General features: G+C 27.9%; 3 protein-coding genes across 6 annotated transcripts; all 3 read right to left on the bottom strand.

The window, feature by feature from the left end:
* Window positions 1–1,857: 1,857 nt before the first annotated feature.
* LOC124926164 lies at window positions 1,858–5,952 on the bottom strand. 3 transcript variants are annotated; one of them, XR_007098336.1, is made up of 10 exons: window positions 5,777–5,952; window positions 5,635–5,686; window positions 5,443–5,516; window positions 4,524–4,625; window positions 4,000–4,140; window positions 3,335–3,386; window positions 2,997–3,070; window positions 2,750–2,839; window positions 2,248–2,329; window positions 1,858–2,055 (listed from the first exon to the last, which is right to left on the bottom strand). XR_007098336.1 is itself a non-coding variant. In XM_047466344.1 (10 exons), exons 1-9 carry the CDS (start codon window positions 5,899–5,901, stop codon window positions 2,287–2,289), a joined length of 714 nt encoding a protein of 237 aa, XP_047322300.1. In that variant the 5' UTR covers window positions 5,902–5,952; the 3' UTR covers window positions 1,858–2,055; window positions 2,248–2,286. The 3 variants fall into 3 exon arrangements, 2 of the variants coding, with proteins under 2 accessions (XP_047322300.1, XP_047322299.1); XM_047466344.1 differs by having other exon boundaries at window positions 2,248–2,290; XM_047466343.1 differs by lacking the exon at window positions 2,248–2,329.
* Window positions 5,953–7,413: 1,461 nt separating this feature from the next.
* Window positions 7,414–10,483, bottom strand: LOC124926899 (uncharacterized protein At4g37920-like). 2 transcript variants are annotated; one of them, XM_047467220.1, is made up of 7 exons: window positions 10,408–10,483; window positions 10,135–10,324; window positions 9,541–9,929; window positions 8,785–8,953; window positions 8,450–8,694; window positions 8,031–8,218; window positions 7,414–7,899 (listed from the first exon to the last, which is right to left on the bottom strand). In XM_047467220.1, the coding sequence occupies exons 2-7, from the start codon at window positions 10,277–10,279 to the stop codon at window positions 7,740–7,742; spliced, it is 1,296 nt and encodes a 431-aa protein (XP_047323176.1). In that variant the 5' UTR covers window positions 10,280–10,324; window positions 10,408–10,483; the 3' UTR covers window positions 7,414–7,739. The 2 variants fall into 2 exon arrangements, with proteins under 2 accessions (XP_047323176.1, XP_047323177.1); XM_047467221.1 differs by having other exon boundaries at window positions 10,399–10,453.
* Window positions 10,484–17,341: 6,858 nt separating this feature from the next.
* Window positions 17,342–18,079, bottom strand: LOC124927985. Its single transcript, XM_047468500.1, has one exon. The coding sequence runs from the start codon at window positions 18,020–18,022 to the stop codon at window positions 17,426–17,428; it is 597 nt and encodes a 198-aa protein (XP_047324456.1). The 5' UTR covers window positions 18,023–18,079; the 3' UTR covers window positions 17,342–17,425.
* Between the last annotated feature and the right edge of the window lie 2,861 nt (window positions 18,080–20,940).

Genomic DNA, 20,940 nt, shown 5'->3' with positions numbered 1-20,940 from the left:
TTGGAATCAAACTTTTTAAAGTACTTGCATCCCAAGTTTGCTAATTATTTGTGTATATATATATATGAATTCAAATAGACCTTTTATCATAAACATTTAGTACTAACTAATCTCAAGAAATGGCATTAGCTGGGCACACCCTTTGTGAAGCTTATGTGATGAAGAAACTCTACAAAGATGCCATCAAGAAAGACGATGAAGAAGAAAAAGGAAACCAACTCAAAGCCATCTCGGTTAGTCGAAACCCGAGCCCAGGCAAAGTCAGATCCATCGGTTTTGATAAAGATAATTCATAATAATGCCTCCAAGGCTCCAATACTAGCAGAGACTAAGTATCTATATTGAAATCAAGATTCATTTGAATTGAATCAAATAAACCAAATTCCCATCAATAATCACATTTAATTTTTTTTCAAATCAAAAACCAATATATTTTTCAATATTTAAAAAACTAAATAAATTTCATTTTCGTTGAAACTTCATTTAAAAATCAACAAGGGTCGTCAACCGTCACAAAAAAGGTTCTATTCAAGTATAACAAAAAAAAAATTGTACAAAGATTTCTGAGACAGCTTAAAAAACAAGCCTATGAACTTAAATGTGCCTGAAATAATATTGTAATGCAATACAGAAGGATTTCATTTAGTAACTATATTTTGAGTGGTCTTGTGTATACATTAAATTCCTTTTTCATCTTGTCACAAAATATTATAGCGAAACAAATAAAAGCTAACATAATTTATCTCAGTATGAATGTTTAATCTTAATTTATGATAATATATCATTTAAAAAACGGGTTTTCACGTAAATATGAACACGATTTAAAATAAAAGTACTAATATGCAAAATGTAGAAGATTCTTAAAAAATGTAGAGATAAAGAACTTATGAAAATAGTCTTACGGAAGTTTACCTTAAAAATGGTCTAGATCAATGTTCTCAATATGAAGCTTGGATGTCAAAGCCTAAATTGTAACCCCTTAAAATAACACATAGTCATGCATTTATGCTCCACCTCCATTTTAGCATTTCTTAAAAATGTATAACATGTGAGTCATCTACCATAAATTATTATTTAAAATTGATTATTTCTCAAAACCTACCAATAATTGAATTAAATTTATTCAACTTCAAACATGTTGTAAGCAAAAGATAAAATATAAAAATTATAATTTGATATAATAAAAACTATAATGAGATATTATATTTTTTAATTATTTATTTATTTATTAAAAGTTTATCTAAATAAATTTTATTAAATGAATAAGAAAGAGAGGGTAAAAAAATATCTAAAAATTTATAATTATAAATTTCTGACATAAAAGTAAATTTATATATAATTATAAATTTCTTATTTGTACATTATAGGATTATAAAAATTATCTAAAAAATAGCATTAAATGATAAGTTTAGTTTTTAACAATTAAATTTAAAAAAATTGAAATTAATTTGTATTTATCTGATTAGTTTTTATATATTTATCTTTTTTATTTAAAAAAAAACTAATTTAACTATTTACAAGATAACCCAAAAAATTAGAGAATTATAGATATAATTTTTAAGACAATAAAATTATTGATAACCGATAATGTATGTATTTTTTTTAAACAATAAAATCAGTTTAATGAATTTTCAACACAATATTTAATATGAATTATTATTATGTCCATAATTTCTATTTTAATAAGTTAATTAAAATATATGATAATTTTTAATTTAAGAAGTTAATTAAAATATTGTATATTTTCTTTAGAATGTAACACTCTCATTTTTAACTTCGGATTAAAAGAGTCATACAAAACAAAACATTGACTGAACATATGAACCTATTTTACAAATGTGGCTTAATGGGTTATAGTTATATTAATAAGGGTATACAATTTCTCTGCAATATAAACATTGTTGTATAATATTTGTCCTATAAAATAATTTCAAAATATACAAAATACTTCAACAACAAGAATCAAACTATAGTGTAAAAGACATTATTACTGTTGGTCCAACAAGAAACACTTCATATACTCTCTAGTCTCGATTCCCCTCTCATGGCTTCTTTCTGCATGATAACAAGAAAATTAAAATTGGTAAGATTTAGATAAACAATGGAAATTGGAAAATCATAGAATAAAAAACGAAGCGATTTTGGAGATGGGTTCTTGGTAAAAAAACAAAAATAACAACAACAATAATAATTTTATCCAAGCTAAACATATATTTCTACACAAAATCTTTGGAGATGATTAATTACCTTTCCTAGTATTTCGTCCTCTAATAATGAAGCAAGCAGTTACCTAATCCAATGATTAATTATTCACATCTTAGTAACGTCCCTGAAAATAGGTTAAAATTGAGCAGACTATAACACAATCTAGATTGAAACCGAGATTTATTTGAATTTAATCAAACAAACCAATATCCCATCATTAATCACTTTTTGTATCGAATCATCTATCAGATTTTCTAATAATTTCTAATCCAGATTCAAAAACTAAAGTGTTTCCATATCATGGGCCATTTCGGCTTGAAATAGAGACATGGAAATATTATTTTGATTAACACGTTTTAAACAATTTCCTGACATTTTCAATTATAAAAAAAAAAACATATAACCAAATTGCGTCGAGAAATATTGCATGATAGGCTAGCGAAACAATGAGATACTGGCTTGCAATCAATAAAATTCTTCTTTTGTTTTGTTTTGTTTTGACTACCTAGAAAGGGATGAAAAAGAAGAAGAAGCTCGAACTTACCTGTCGCCACTATTCAAGAGAACAAGATAGACTGGATCATGGGGCGAAAGGTATAATAGCTGGCGAACTATGTACACGCATGTTGTAAAACTGTAAAAAACAAAAAAAAAATAGTTAGCCATTAAAAACTGAATTTGGACAGACGCAAATCATAAATTTATTGGCGTTCTAATCCAGAAGTGTTGCCAAATTAAATTTCCAAACATTTTGGGTGGAAAAGTCCTGAATTGGGTCAAATGATTATTACCTTCCGAAACATACTAGTAAGATAATCCAAACAACTGCGCTCAACCAACTTGATTCCTTATATGCTATCCATACCTGTAAAGAACGCAAACATGTTACAAAATATCCTCATAGGGCACACATATAGAATCATAATGATATTTTAGTCATTTAACGTAAATAATCCACTTTTTCATCAAGAAATGTAAACTCCTAAAGATTAATCCGATTTTGGATAAATGGAAACATTCTAAAGTTCTTATTGCTTATTTAGTAATCTTATAGTATGCTTTCATTTTCATAAACTGAACAAAGTTACAGGCTCTTGATAGTGTTTGATACTAAAAGAAGTTCATGTACCGATAAAGCCACTGTATTGATGTAAAAATCAATGAGGGTCGCCACCATCCACCTGAAAGTAACTTAACCATCAGTTAAAATAATCCATTCAAGTATAATGAAGAAAAATTTTGAACATAGATTTCCTCGGACACCTTAAATAACGCGCCTATGAAATAAAATGTGCCTGAAATAATATTAATGCAATACTGAAGTGTTTTAATTCTTAATTATTTCCTTCCATAGTTTAAAGTGGTCTAGTGTATACTGTATACATCATCTTCTTTATGGTTAAACCTCTTTCCTTTCTAGTCGCAAAAGATTACAATGAAACAAAAAAGTAAAAGATTATTGACCTCACTATGGATGTTTTCAAAATGCATACTTACATTTTATGATATCAAAAACGGTTAAAAAAATTTATATGCCAAAACTATTTTAACTTATTATCTTAATCCAGCTATTTTAACTATTCCATTATCATCAGAATTTAATCTTTCCATCTTTTTTCTTGTAATAATTTTATCACAAGTTATTTAGATCATTTAGGAAGGATATAATATATCATTATAAGAAATAAGTTACCAAGTAAATATGAACAAGATTTAAAATAAAACTACTAAAATGCAAAAGGTAGAAAGATTCTTCAAAGATATAGGATAAGGAACTTATGAAAATAGTCTTACGGTGTAAGAAGTTCACTTCGAAAAGGAGAACCATCAGTCAAGATGGTGTAGATCAAGGTTCCCAACATCAAGCAACCAAGGATGCCAAAGATAACTCTTGCTAGTACAACATACGTGTTATTTCTCTGTTCTACTGCAATCCTAAATTGAAGAAACATAAAAAGAAAATATTATTTAAGAGAAAGGAATGTTGATAATATTGCAAAACCAATAAAAGCTAATGGAACAGTGGTGGAGATTAAATGGAACTTATTTGAATTATCTTTTGTCGTGCAGCTTGTCTAATTCTCAAATATCCTTAAGGGGTTACAGTAGCAAATAAATATGTAAAAGTTACGATTAAAATGTAATATCCACTCAGCTAAAAATTGAAGGAACTTTAGAGTCCCAAATATAAAAGTGAAAGCAAAAAATCTACACTTTCAAAAACGTGCTAAGGACAGCCAGCAGGCAGACCTCTTTCATATAATTAACAATAAGCTCAGGAACAAAACCATTTATGTATGAAATTTCCGAGGACTTACTGGTTCTGTTTCCGCAATAAAACATGGTACATTGGATCTTGCACGGATTCTTGTGGTGACAGCTTGAGCAATTGCAATACTATGTAACCACATGTGGTTATACTGTCAACAAAAATGTACTTATTATCAAATGTAATGAATATTATTCATAAGAATCAACTCAATTGTCATAGACATGACATGTTTGCAAAATTCACATAATCATAACTTTAATCACTCGTTCATTATTGCTAACTCCTTACATATGAAATATACTAAAGCAGTGTATCAAAGTCATAGAAGCTAATCAAGGATTTCATCAATTACAGAAAAAGATCCCCAATTATCAAAACATAACAAGATGAAATGCAAACAATCACTAATGGCAATGATCAATAGTGAAATTCTATCACAAATCAGGCAATATCAGAGGGAGCTAGGGAAGCATACATCCAAACATACTAATAAAAATTGACCATAAAGTTGACAAAGAAGTATTCATTATAAAATTTAATAAATATTATCCATAAGAATCAACTCAATTGTCACAGACATGAGATGTTTGTATAATTTGGTCAAATGTATGATTAGAGATAATTAGTATATTGGTTAGTAGTTTAGTTAGTCGGTTAGAATAGTAGTATAAATATAAAACAATGGAATGTTTTGTAAAGCATCTAATCTTCATTCTTAAGTCAATCACAGTCTTATACTCATCTCTTTCATTCAGTATCTTGTTCTTAATCGCTCAGAAACCGCAACAAATTCACATAATCTCAACTTTAATCACTCATTGATTATTCTTAACTTCCTACATATGAAATACAATGATGCAATATATTAATCAGATTTCAATCAATTACAGAAAAAAGGTCCCCAATTAGCAAGATGAAATGCAAACAATCAGTCATGACATAGAGAGATAACTATATAAACATACCTTCCGAAGCATACTAATAAAATTGACCATAAAATTGCAGTGATCCAGTTAGATTCCTTGTAGACAATCCAAACCTGATATACAAAACATGAAGTTACTACAAGTTAGCAAATGAAAATTCAAATGCAAGCAGTGTAACTTAAGTCTCTAATGATGAAACAGTATAAGATTTCAGGTAAAAGTGATAATTACCCCTATAGCAACAACGTTGATGTAGAAATCAATTAAGGTAGCTCCCATCCATCTGCGAACAAGTTTCAATGACAAGAAAATGAAGGTAAAATCAGTTTCCGCTATCAATTCCGAAGAGAGAAAGAGAGAGAGGTTAACATACGGAGTGAGAAGCTCTTTACGGAAAGGAAGGCCGTCGATGGAAATTGTGTAAATGAGAGTAGCTATCATGAAACATCCTAATACGATGAACAGAGCTTTCAAAGCGATCGCCAATTGTCCTGCCATTTTTGCTCTGCAACTTTCTCACCAGCAGGGGAAAACGACTAGAGAAGACGCTAATACAAGAGAAGAAGACTAACGAGATACGTGTTTTACTACTGAATCATAGATTATTTTCATTCGGCAATAAAGATCACGTAGACTATCAGACGTTTTTAAAGAACATAGTTGAACCCTTAAACTTTTAATAGTTTCTAGAATAACCCAAAACTTATTGAAATGTCATTCTATAAAGTTTTTGCTATGTTTTTTGGGATGAATATAACGGTAACGAATTCACTTATCACATTTATAATAACTAGCGGTGCATTTGCACGAGTAATAATATAAAAAAATCGTAAAAAAATATTACGGTAAAAATACGCATTTTTAATTTTATTTTTAACCGTTTTAAATTTATAAACGAGTCAACCCACAATCCGACATAAGTATCCATTTACTCTCACATATATATTCAAATTAATAACAGCTCTCGACCCGACAATCCAGAAAAATTAAGCATCATTATATATATATAGATTAGATATTTGAAATATATATATAAAAAAAATTAACACGATTTATAAATAATTTTAAGATTATTACAAGAAGACGACAATTACGATTTAATATATTTCGTGAAAATCAAAGAAATACAACACAAACAACTCTTAATTTGTTTAAATGAAAGTTAAATAGGTTATTTTAACAAGTGATTTGGGCTCTAAAATAACATTGATTATCGACAAAAAGATGTGGATATCCCAGATGGTTCGAGCCCGTCAGACAGCAAGTTCCTCTCGTCTGGTTAAATTGGTTGAGTAGATTGATTAATCGCACTCCAAAGAAGAAACAAAGCTCAGTGCTCCTTGGAAAAAAAATATAAAAGAAATAACATTGACGAATTTTTTTAAATAATGTTTAGTATTTAAGAAAAATATGAATATAGTTCATGTGTATTAACGCAACTCTAAATAGTACATTAATTGATTTCAAATAATAAAATATAAGAAAGGTTAAATAAAACATATTTTTGTAAAACATTAAAATTCTAATGGAAATCATCCTATAATCATGTAAATTTTTAAGAGATTTAAATTACTTTAATGTGTTTTTTTACATCTATTCTTTAGTATTGGATTACAATTACATACATAAATAATCAAAGTACAATTCACCACTTAACTATTATAAGTAGTTTTTCAACTTTCTTTTAATATTTATTTTTCATAAATATATAAAATATTCAAACTAACCCACTAATCTAACCGATATTCGAATTAAATTTAGTATAATCTAATTATTATTTTTAATATAAATTTCGTTCAAGTTACAACATGCCTATGAATTATTTTTTTATCCTGAAAAAATTAGCAAAAATTCAAGATTATCTAAAATGGAGATGGTTAGAAGCTTAACCCAGCTTATCTTCTATTTACTTGGGCTAGAAATGTATTTTTTTTATGAGAAAAATAAAAACAAGAATCATGATCTTATAATCTTCATATCATTAAACTAAAAATCACACTAAAGTCCATATCTATAAAACAATCTTATACCAATAATTCGAAACTCAATGAAATTTGTGTTTGTGTTTGTCATAAAATATCAATTTTCAAAATTATTAAATACAGCAGTAAAACTGTTATAAATTAATCCAATATTGTGAGAAATTGCTATTCGAAAACAGACCTTATATGTACAACCGTTTTCCCTTACCTTCCAATTCAGGCACAACATCCGAAAGTTCCTTCTTTTCGATCTCGACAACTTCACACTTTATTGTGAACCGCCGCCCTTTCTCTTCCATCGGGTTTTAACTTACAAATTCACCGAGTCTTTCTCAACGAAAAACATTAACACTATCACATGAAGTTGTCCACAACAAGCTTCTGTAATATTTCCAATCTCTGTATTACTTTCGGATTCATCAAATCCTTAGCTTCCCTTAAAAGAGTTCCATCCTTACTAAAATGATAAGCATTTACTACAGCCTTCATCCAAGTGTATAGCGTTTCCGGAGTCCTGTCAATTATTAACAAATTAAACCAAAATCGAACAAGTGAACTATTAACTAGTAGAAATAGCTTCATTTTTGAAAGGGTTTTCTATTTCTCCTAAAGAAAATAATAGCTATATAAGAGTAAAATGCGTACGTGTAAAGAGCATCGATGTCCTTTCCTTCAAGTTCTTCCCCGGGTGTGAACGCATCTCTTAAGGCCGATAACTGTTCTTGTGGATCCTCAACTGTGAGAAGATATTTCAGAATTCTTATTTCCTTAGGCATAAGCCTTTGAAGGTTGCCTCTCGCTGTCATATATAGATGATAAAGTATATCTTTTGCCTGTAAAATAAATAAATAGGTTATTTCAAAATAAACTTGTTCAGGTAGGTTATTAATCCAATCATTCGTACCCTCGTTAATAATAAAAAAATTCACTATAATTTGGATCATTATCTAGAAAATAATCTGTATATCAAATGAAACAACAAAACCACAATTTCAATTTTGACTTTGATCATTTTCCAATGGAATCATGATCGTGACAAAATATCAGTTACCAAATAGGCTTACCTCTCCTTTTGTCAAGTCCGATTCCTTTGCAGCTGACCAGGCTTTCGTGATCATAAGCACTAGTGCTGAATCTAGTTGATTTTTTGCGGCTAAGTCATCTATCTTTCGGCATGCAACGTCCAAAGAAGGAGAATTAATTATATCTTGAAACTTCAATTCCGCAGCATTCAGTGCTTCGATATTTTCTGATGCAGTATCGTAAGCTTGGATTGCAGCCAAGCAGAGGTTACCAAGCTTTGCCACGGCTAGTGAATAGATATGTAACAATTATTTTTGTATTTAATCGTAAAGAATATTAAATGCATATGTTTAATTACGTAATTTATATAACTCACTGTTCTGTTCTGTTGGATTTCCGTAATAAGATTCTGCTACGGTGTGGAGATGTATGAAGAACTCTTTCGTGAAATCTTTTCGACGTCTGGTGACAATTTCATTGATATCCGATGGTTCGTTCTTTAACACTGCTAGAAGTTCATCATGTCTTTGAACATCTTCGTCAACCTGCCAAAGAAAATGTTCCAGCCCATTGTGTCAGTTAAGAGACTATAACCAAGATACAGGGTCAATTAAGTATTTTTTTTTTTATTGGGAAAACAGGAACAGCATTGAACGAGAACACCAATGCCTTGTTTGATGTGGGTTATTTTCAATCAACAATCTACTCATCCATAACAACAATCAAATCATCAACGAAAGATATCATAATACTCCCTATTGTCTTTTTACCTAAATAACCCCAAATAGTCTGATTTTCTATAACCTACATCAAACACCACTCGGTTATTCAAATCAAACAAGCCCAAATGATCTCCTATTAAGGGTAGTAGCATCGTCCAATCCCCACTATTTACACGAGCAAATTCTAGTAATGCCTTGAAAATTTTCTATATGAAATAATGTAATTTTTAAATTTCCATACAAATCATACAACAAAATTTGCAGCTCACAGTTTTAAATACATATAGAAATCAGTCAGACAACTCTGCATCATACGACATTTCTCATTGGTGAAGAAATTTCTGTGAATCGTGGAGACTTGAGTAAATTTGGCAATAAAATTCAAAAAAGAGTAGAGGAAAGAATGACACCTCTTTCAGCTTCCTTGCAAATCGTAGTAGTTTGTGTTTCATTTCAGGTTCAGACTGACTATCTGCTCGATCAAGACACCGCTGGTAGAAGTGAGGTCTGATGTTATCCCATTCCCTACTAAAAGCTAGTAATCTTCTCCAGTCAGTGGAAGTAGGTTTATCAACCATGAAAACCTCAATCAGTTTGTCACATACTCGAGTCATTTTCGTATCATCTTTCACTTCTGAATCTGTGATCTCACTATGTTCATCAGTAAAACCATCTCCCACAGATGATTGTTGTTGTTGTTCCCATTCTTGAATCGAATCACTCTGTTCTTTAGCTGTATCACTAACTACAGCTTGTGGCAGAAATAGATGTTGTCTCGTTGATTTAGCAAAATGACAACCTGATAATTTTATGCATAAAGATCATTCTAAATGAACATCTAATTTCCGCATAAGAAAGTTCATTATATTCACAAGTGATTTGAGCAAAAAGTAACCCAGAGAGTAAAACAAGAACAAAGGTCAATGAATAATCGACTTGTTTTGAGTTGCTTTATTTGAATGCCAAAAACGAAAGAATTTCGAGTTTAAGAGGCGGAAGTTGACCTTTGAATTTAGGATTGGCGGATGATGGTAATCGGCTCAGATTGCAGTGAAGAGGGAGAGAAGACGGGTAATTCCTTGAGGTGGAGACGATAGGCGGCGGCGGCGGTCTGACTGAGAACGAAGAAAGGCCGGGCAGCAGCTCCATGTAGAAAGAAGATAAGTTGCAGGAGGAGGAGAAGAACTGAAGAACCTGAAATCAGTATATTTACTGGTTTAGGGTTTCTGCAGACGACAAAGTAAGAAATGAGAAGAACCACTAGTAACTTTGATTACTGCTCAAGGCTGCTTCAAGCTTCTGGGCTCGGATTTGCTGTTTCAAAACCCTGTATCCTTCCTTCTTCAAACTAACGATGGAGAAATAATATATTTGAGAAATTAAATGCACAACAAACAGTTTTCGATAGGTTTCATTGGTTCGGAAAATATCATTATTAAACAATTAAAATATAGGTAAATTTTGATTTTAGAAAAGAAAAAAATAACAATAATAATAATAATAAATTAACATATAAATTTGTTTACCAAAACACAAATTTATAATATTATATTCTGTCATGAATCCTGCATTTACGTTTGATAAAAATATATTTAAAATATTATTTATCTATAAATATTTTAATAGAATTAATGTTATTCAAATCTAATTAATTTAAATTTAGTTTTAATTTGTAAAAATTAAGTTTAATCTTAAACTTAATGTTAATATATATTTTATTCCTTCGCCACTCCACATAACCTCTCGATTAACCATTATCTTGTAACTCACACTTTTTCATATGTTTTTTTTATCCCCTCAAAGAAGAATCCACAAATCTTAGTTGATTTCACACTCGACAAACCACTCACCTGATCTCAATATCGTGACCTCACACTTTCAAATGCTCGTCAAATTAATCACTAATTCCGACCTCACACTTGACAAATCACTCACCATCCGACCTCCATCTCATGATATCATCACACTTTTAAATGTTCGCCAAACCAACCACTAATTCCGACCTCACACTCAACAAACCACTCACCACCATCTCATGACCTCACACTTTCAAATGCTCGTCAAACCAACAACTAATTCCTGACCTCACATTCGACAAACCATCCACCACCCGACCTCCATCTCGTGACATCATCACACTTTAAATGCTCGTCAAACCAACCACTAATTCTGACATCACACTCGACAAACCACCCACCACCATCTTATGACCTCACACTTTCAAATGTTCGTCAAACCAACAACTAATTCCCGACATCATATTCGATAAACCACCCACCACCTGACCTCCATCTCGTGACATCATCACACTTTTAAATGCTCGTCAAACCAACAACTAATTCCGACACCACACTCGATAAACCATCCAACACCCGACCTCCATCTCGTGACCTTACATTTTTAAATACTCGCTAAACCAATCAATAATTCTGACCTCACACTCGATAAACCATCCAACACCCGACCTCCATCTCGTGACCTTACACTTTTAAATGCTCGTTAAACCAACCAATAATTCTGACCTCACACTCGATAAACACCCCATCACCCGACCTCCATCTCGTGACCTCACACTTTCAAATGTTTGTCAAACCAACCAATAATTCCGACCTCACAATTGACAAACCACTCATCACCCGACCTATATCTCGTGACCTCACATTTTCAAATGCTCGCCAAACCAACCACTAATTCCGACCTCACATTTTCAGATGTCTCGTATCCTTTGTTTAAAAGTTGCGTCACCAAATATTATAGTCAATAATGAATTTTTGAAAATCTAAATTTGCATGTTTTGGGATTCGATCATGGTCTCAAGCATGAAATGTAAACACTTTAATCGTTAGACCACTTGAGATTGTTGAAATAATTTTATTATTTTGTGTATGTATATATATTTTGTATTTAAAATTTATTAAGCATTAGTTAATTTTTATATTAACTATTATGCTAATGAAGAAAATATATTATATATATATATGATGAGAGAAAAAAATATATAATAAAATATATAAGGTATTTATATAAAAATATAAAATTAAGGATGAAAAATAATATAATATATATAAGGTAACTATGTTTAATATATATATATATATATATATATATATAAATTATTAATAAAAAAAAGTATATATTTTATGATTAGTGAGAATATATATATATTACATTTCAACGATTTTTCCCCGGTTTGACTAGTAGTTGACTCGGGATAGTATATGTGTCTTGACTCATCTCGATCTCATTCCTTCAAATAATATAAACAAAATTAAATATATAAAATTACTAATATATTTATTTATTTATTATATTTTATAATATTTTTAATTTTATTTATTTATAACAATATAATTTTTAAATATATTACAGTATATTATATTAAAAAATCTGTTTATATAATTTTATTAAATAAATATATTTTTTTAGAAAATATGGTAAAAATGGTATCCGCGAGGATTTTTGAAACCGAACTAGAAGGGGATATTAGTAAAATTAAATTTCCAAAGTAAAAACGGAACAAGAGATGATAAATGCATTTTATGTCCCCAACATCTCATTGACATATCTACTTTTGAGTGAAAATCAAATTTGAGATTTTTATTTTATTTTTTAAACAAATATTTTTCACATATTAATCAGTGAATTTTAAGAACTAAACTATTAAAGGTCTATGTAAATTAAAAAATATGTAATATAGAAAGAAAAATCAAACTTATTTATTTTAAATAATAATATGATAATTCAATAATTGAGGATGAAAAATATACAACTCATGGTTTTCCAAGGCCTCGTTATTCGGTTTCTTTAATAAGTAGGTAAAGGTAAGGATGATAATGGGTACTTGTATGTCCGATACCCGTGGGTACTCAATGATCGGGTTTGGGTATTTTAAATCGGGTTCGGGGTCGGGTCGGTATGGGGAGGAGAGAAAGTATCCGATTGGGTACGGGATCGGGGATGGGGAGTGTGCGAAACCCAAACCCGATACCCGATTGTATTAATATTAATATATACATATATATTTATATATTTATATTTATTTATCTATTGTTAAATATTAATATGACATTTCACGTCTCATTATTATCTTTATAATAATTACATCATTTAATTTGATCTTATCCACACTCCACACTTACCCACACTTCATCATTTCCCGTACTACTTTTTTTTATTATAAAAAACTTCTTTCCTCCTTAAACACTCTTTTATCTTCTCTCTTCATCCTCAACTATAAAAAATTATCTCTCTTATCATTCTTTATCTTCATCTCTTAAGATTTTTCAATATTTCTTCTTCAATTATAGTAACAACAAAGTTGTTATGTTTTCGACATCTATAACATCTTATATAGGTAAATAATGTTTCTATTTTTTATATTTCGATATTACTACTATAAAGTTATTTATTGTTTAGTTATTTATCAATGTTTTTTTTGTATAGTAAAATATATAAATTTAGACTTTATTCGGGTAATGGGGTACCCGTCGGGTATCGGGTACCCGACGAATCGGGGATGGGGAAGATATAAAGATACCCGTCGGGTTTGTGATCGGGGTCGGGTAGTAAAATGGAAATCGAGTATGGGGATGAGTACTTAACTACCCGACGGGTAGGGTACCCGTTGTCATCCCTAGGTAAAGACCATCAAGCTGATTGACAAAAATTCCAATAAAAAGTATTTTTTTTTCATAAGAGTGGATATAATTATAAATATTAAGATTATTTAAAAATATTTTTTTATTTAAATTAATATTCAAATAAAATACTTAAACAAAGAAATATTTTTAAATAAAAATAACCACTTGCATTTGTATAAAAAACGAATTTTGTCCATATGTTTCAAAGAAATCACTTGAAAAAAAAAATAATAATAATAATATAAAGAAAATAAAAGTAATCTATTTAATTATAAAAATAATTATTTAAAAAAAAAAACAATTGTATTCATAACTTTTAATTTTATTTAAAGCATTTTAAGTAAAAACTTAAAAATCGCTATAATAACCCTCAAATATGTTAGACCTTAATGTGAAAACTTAATAATCACTATAGTATAACTAATTTATAATATTGTTGATATTTGATTTCACATGAGTTGTTATTGAACAAATTTATTATTGAATTTCATCTTGTTTATAAGTTTGGGAAAATTTTAAGTTTTGGAATTTATTTTTGTTTTTCCAATAAGCATCTTTTTCATAGGTATATTTGTTTTTTATTTTTAAAAGTTAGTATATATATATATATATATATATATATATATTATTGTTAGTTTTGAGTTTGAACTTATAATTCTTATAGTTATAACATATTAATATGGGCTGAAAAATATACTTTTGTTTTACCATCTAAAAAAAGGTTCTTATATATTTTTCTTTTTGAAAATAATAGATTATTTCAAACAAAAGAAGGCAGTTTTGGAAACTTGTCATGTTTATCTTTAGATGGATAATTCACTAAAATATTATCAAAATTAGGAACCATCCTATAAATCCTTTTAAATGAACTTTGGAAGACATCCTTTCTGTATGCACATAACTTATAAATAATAAAATTTAATTTAAAAAAATATTAGTTATATATTATTTAAAATATTAGTTAATTAATTATCTTAAATCAATGTATCACACTTAAAAAAGAACTCATAGAGCTTCACAAAGCTTAATAACTCTCTCAAAAAAACCCATTAAAATAAATGATCCAAAATTCTTATAATATATTTTTTTTATTATTGAAAAAAAATAGTTGATTGAGGATTTTTATGGACCATTATAATATAGTTCATTGATAAGAATATACAAGGAATTCACTATTATAAAATTTTATAAGAAATTTATCAACAAATCTTTTGTCCCATAATCAAGCAAATTTGTTAAAAAAATCACTTTTATATAAATTTTATATAAAAAATGTTTTAATAAATACACTTTGTATATTAAATACAAAAATATAATAATGTTTAAAAAAATAGAATTGTAATAATAATATAGCACTGGATTTTAAGCATATTATATACAAAAATAAATAATTCAATAATAACTACTTGCATTTGTCCCTATACTATAAGAAATCTCTTCCTCTCCAAGTAAAAGGCCCACATTGACAATAAAAATATCTTATCTAAAAGATGGAGTCTATTTTTCTTTATTTTTTTCTAACTTTTTTTAATATAACAATTTTATTTATAAAATTTAAAATAGTACTTATAAAATAAAAAACAAAACAAAACATCGAAAATCAAAACAAGATCCAAATAATGTCGACACGAGAAATGGGTAGTTTTTCTAAACTAGTCAAGGTGAGTGAAATATCCGAGCTATTCACTTATATTATCTCAAACGAAGAGAATATTACTTAAACAAATTTAAATACAAATTTAAATTCTGATTAAATATGTTCTAAGATGAATTAGGAACACGTGAATATTTAAATTTCAATAAATAAATAAATAACTAGCAACCAATAGCAACCAAATGTAAAAGAAGACTTGGGGAGTGATTTTGGAATCAAACTTTTTAAAGTACTTGCATCCCAAGCTTGCTAATTATTTGTGTATATATATATATATGAATTCAAATAGACCTTTTATCATAACCATTTAGTACTAACTAATCTCAAGAAATGGCATTAGCTGGGCACACCCTTTGTGAAGCTTATGTGATGAAGAAACTCTACAAAGATGCCATCAAAAAAGACGATGAAGAAGAAAAAGGAAACCAACTCAAAGCCATCTCGGTTAGTCGAAGCCCGAGCCCGGGCGAAGTCAGATCCATAAGTTGTTTCCCTAATTTCATGTTTAGGAAAACACATCCTACTATCGACAAATCTTAGTCTCAAATTCGTGTTCTCAATAGTTAATTGATTGAGATTCAACTTGGATGTAAGTTTGAGAATTATAAATTGTAGCTTGTCATTAAGTCTTTTAATATGATATGTACTCTTTTTTTTTTTTTTATGTATTTGTGTTTATTTTAAAAAAATTAATATTGTTGTTAGTTTTGAATTTTAACACTTGAAATTATTATAAATTCTTGTTAAATTTATTATTATATATATATATATATATATATATAAAAAAAGATATATTCTATAATATTATTTAATTAAAATTAATATTTAAATGAGACATTTAATTTACTAAAGTAAATTAAGTGACAAAATTAATTATAAATTAGGATTATATTATTTTCTATAATCACGAATTCACTGTAACCTAAGATTATGTTATTTTCTTAAAATCACAAATTCATTAACGTGGAATGATGTTATTTTCCTATAATCAATATATATATATATATATATATAAATAAATAAATGAAACACTTAGACAAAATAATTAAATAAATTTATTTTTTCAAATCCAAATTCAACTCCAAATTTGGGTTTCCAAACTTTTCAAATGAAATTGTATAGACTTTTTTATTATTATTGAGCATTTATATTAAATAAATTATTTTAAACGAATAATAATAAATTATTATTTCCAAAAACAATTGTCTAATTAAATTAATATATTGTTTGAAAGTATCAAGTTCTCTATATAATTCTAAACATTTAAGCTCTTTTGGTTTGTTTTGAAAGGATGAAACAATTTTATTGATATACGGTTTTTATAAAAATTGTCAAATTTTGGTAAAAACAACTTAACAAAAACAATTCAATACAAATTATAATGTCATTAATTTTCATATGAACAGAAAATAAAAATAGTCAAACAACAACATAAGAAAACATAAATACCATACACAACAACAGTCTTAAATAATATTATCAAAGTAATAATCTCATCACTATGTCACAATTTTATTACAAAAACTAAATATTTACAATTGCAAAATGTCTATTTCAATATTAAGGGTAAAAACTGATGCAATATTTAATTTGCAAATCACTACCTTAAAATCATATAAACCGATTTTATTTGATCTTATTAAAAAAAAATTCAAATGATTAGTCAATATTTCATATAATCACTTACCATAAAGTTTTTTTTTTTTTCATTTATTACATTTGACTTATCCAAAAACAGCTATTATTATCTCTGAAAAATCTTGTAAATTTTATTTTTACCAAAAATCAAAAAGTAACATCATTTGTACCAAAAAATATTATTTTTTTATCTAATTTTTTCCAAAACAAGATTAACAAAATATGTAATTACTATCTTTCTAAAATTAAAAATATAATATTTCAAAAAAAATACTCTCATACAAAAACAAATCCAATCCTCATACAAACTCAAAAACTTATTAAAAAAAAACCCGCAAAATTGGAAGAAAAGAAATTGCCGTTTTATATATAAACCGGCCTAACCGATGGCACCTTGTAAAACGACGTCGTCTCAAAATCTCTGCTGAAATTACAGCACGCTCCCCCTGCCGGACTTCCCGATATAACCAACTTCCCATCATCATCATCATCGTTCTCAACCGTCGGATCATCTTTTACTTCATCCTGACCGTCCTTCTCATCGGTAACCGCATCCGCCTCCGGCGACGGAGGCTGATTCGGATAAACGACGTCGTCCAAAGGAACTAACCAAAGAGTTAACCGTCCGCCGGAGCGATAAGCTTGAAAATACTCATGATGACGAACTTTCTCTCTTTCAATAATCAATCTACCATCGTCAGTATAATACCTTCGTAAATTCCATGGCATATGCGCCGCTAGATTCTCCGTCCGAGCAAGTAATGGAATCGGCGGCGGATAATTCTTCTTCGTCTTCTCCTTCCTCTTCAACTCCGACGATATCTGACGCGTAACATCTCCGCCGACGCCGACGCCGTCGCCGATCTTCTCATCGTTACCGATCTCGATTCCGAGATCGACACAGCTCTCAGTACCGATGTAATCTCCCATCTTACATGAACAATCATTGAAGATCTCCATTACAGAAATGAGATGAGATTCTTAGAGAGAGAAAGAAAAATACTCCGGCAATTGAAGGAAGCGGTTTGAGAGAGACAGAAGATAATACATACAGAGTGTGGCTTATTATAATTTCTTATTGTTGAAAACAAATTTTAATTAATTAATTAATTACCATTTAATATGAAAGAAATCTTAAAATATATTACATAAATAAATCTATTTAATGTACACAATATTTTATTTTTCTTTCTCTACCATAAATAAATTTCTGTCATTTCCCATGTATAGTATGTATTTATTCACATAGTGAGCTGTTTTATTTAAATAATTAATATTTATTTTATATTAAAAAGAAGTTATAATAAAGTTATAACATGTGTTAAAATTTATGTATTTTTTTTTAAAATAAACTCATTACATCTCATTTTATATATTACATAATACTTAAATGTAGTATATTTATTTATCATAAGAGTTATACTAAAATATTAAGTGAGTAGTATACAAAATTCAAAAAAAAATACATATCAAACTAATTTAAAAAAACTATAGACAAGGGTTTGTTAGATAAAATTATTTGTATATTTTAAAATATATTTTTAAAATTAAAATGTATTCTTCAAAATAATCAAACATTTTTTTAAGTAATTTATATTATTTCCAAATAGACTTGGTCAAACAGTGGAATAAGAATAACAGTTTATTAATTAACATTGTATTTGTATTTGTATTTGAATTTTAAAATTTTAATAATAACTTTAAGAAAAATGTAACTTTATATTCTTACATAAATTAATTTATATATATTTATTCACATTTGTTCATCACTCTAACTACACAAATTATTTTTAAATTAGTTAATAAATAAATAGAATATTTTAAATTTCTGTTTCTTGTTTGATTTTATATATATTAGCTACTTCATGTATGGAATGCAGCTGTATTGACTGACGCAAGACGACACAGGAATAAATTAGCCATAAATTGCAGCAAAAGAAGATGACGACGAAGATGATGGTTATCAAACTATTTAAATTTCCTAGGTCATTCCTTAGTAGAGTATCAATCTTTTGAATTATATATTTAATACAATTGTACTGAAATATAAAAAATAAAAATAAAAATCTTTGGTTTCTTTTCATGTATATCGAGATGTTGTATCATGATATTCATGGAATAATAAATGATTATCTTAGACTTGTTTAGGTTGGGTTATTTAAATAATTTAAACCATTCAAACATTTTCATTTTCCTTCTTATTAATCACATTACTTAATTCATTACTCAAAATACTAAAATATTTTTTATTTTAAATTATTATTTTATTATTATATATTAATATCTTTTAAATAATTTTACCAAAAATATTTTCATATTCTCAAAATTATCACCAATCATTATTCATTTTCCTCCTCTAGGTTATCTATATATAATATATATATAATGATGCTTAATTTTTAAATTGTCCGGATTGCCGGGTCGAAAGTTATGGTTAATTTGGATATATGTGAGAGTAAATGGATATTTGGGTCGGATTGTGGGTTGACCCGACCATAAACTTAAAACGGTTAAAAATAAAATTAAAAATGCTATAGGTATGATTCGAACTTACAACCTAACAAGTATAACTTTTTAACCAACTAGGCTAATAACACTTTAAATTTTAAATTCAACCCAAAATTTGAGCCTCGTTTGATGAAGGGGTTTTTGGGATAAAACTCAGTTTTTATCTCAAAACTCAAACATCTTATCAACCATCAAATCAAATAATTTTATCATTTAAATACCAAAATTACCCTTTAATTTTATCTTCTCTCTCTAAACCATCATTCTATCACCTATACCATATCTTCTAAAGTCAAGGGGCAAATTAGTCTTCAAATTTTAAAAACCAGTTTTTTCCTACTTTTTATCAAATAAAGGTTTTTTTGATAAAATCCAGACAAAATCCAAAAAACCCATTCCTCAAACAAGGCTTGATAAACGCGTGACATTTTAACAATATAAGTTCAATTTTTTTAACTAACTAATCTATATATATATAATGATGCTTAATTTTTAAAGTGTTCGGATTGTCGGGTCGAGAGCTGTGGTTAATTTGGATATATGTGAGAGTAAATGGATACTTGGGTCGGATTGTGGGTTGACCCGCCCATAAAATTTTACCGTAATATTTTTTTCACAGTTTTTTATATTATTACTCGTGCAAATGCACGTGATACATACTAGAGTAATAACTCAATCTGAATCAGACCTTATTGTTTTGGCAACACCATTTTTACTCAACATTTTTTTTATTTAATAATTTTGACCTTTTAAAAATTTGGCTCATCTCATTCAAAATATATATTGAGGGAGATAATTTGTGAGATAGAATTTGAGAGGAAATGGTGGTTCAATTTCATTAACTGAAAAAATAATAAAAAAAAAATTCTCTCTTTTTTTACCTTTTATCATTTTTCAGTTAAAGGTAAAAAGACTTAAAAGTATTGATATATATAAATAAAATAAAAATAATAATTTAAAATATAAAATATTTTAATATTTTAATTAATGAAATAAATGTTGTGATTATTTAAAGATGATTAATTAAAAAAAAAATTAAATTATTCTAAACGCAAATAGAACAAGACTTGGAGATAGATAAATGTCATTGGACTTTGTGCTTTATTTTATTAAATAAACTAATAATTTTTAAAAACAAATATTTGCAATATATATAACCTGTTAAAAATATATAAGCAATTATTGACTTCTTAAACTAAATTATATAATGAAATAAATTTATTTAAAAACTCACATATATATATATATATATATATATATATATTTGTAAATTAATAAGCTTATATTAGATAAAATTAAACCACACAAATATTTGTATATATATATATATAATTATATAAATCAATATATAAAATGTATAAAAATATTAA

Source organism: Impatiens glandulifera, chromosome 2, assembly GCF_907164915.1.
Source record: "Impatiens glandulifera chromosome 2, dImpGla2.1, whole genome shotgun sequence".
Classification (NCBI taxonomy): Eukaryota; Viridiplantae; Streptophyta; class Magnoliopsida; order Ericales; family Balsaminaceae; genus Impatiens; species Impatiens glandulifera.
The sequence above is the reverse complement of the archived record's forward strand: the minus strand, read 5'-3'. Positions and strand labels throughout refer to the sequence as shown.

Coding starts and splice junctions, on each gene's coding strand:
- LOC124926899 (XM_047467220.1), bottom strand. CDS start 10,279: ATGGAGCTGCTGCCCGGCCTTTCTTCGTTCTCAGTCAGACCGCCGCCG. Junction 8,954..9,540: donor TTGCAAGGAAGCTGAAAGAG/GTGTCATTCTTT, acceptor TTTCTTTGGCAG/GTTGACGAAGATGTTCAAAG. Junction 8,695..8,784: donor AAATCCAACAGAACAGAACA/GTGAGTTATATA, acceptor TCTATTCACTAG/CCGTGGCAAAGCTTGGTAAC.
- LOC124927985 (XM_047468500.1), bottom strand. CDS start 18,022: ATGGAGATCTTCAATGATTGTTCATGTAAGATGGGAGATTACATCGGT.
- LOC124926164 (XM_047466343.1), bottom strand. CDS start 5,901: ATGGCAGGACAATTGGCGATCGCTTTGAAAGCTCTGTTCATCGTATTA. Junction 5,687..5,776: donor CGTAAAGAGCTTCTCACTCC/GTATGTTAACCT, acceptor ACTTGTTCGCAG/ATGGATGGGAGCTACCTTAA. Junction 4,141..4,523: donor TTATTGCGGAAACAGAACCA/GTAAGTCCTCGG, acceptor TCTTCAATTTAG/GATTGCAGTAGAACAGAGAA.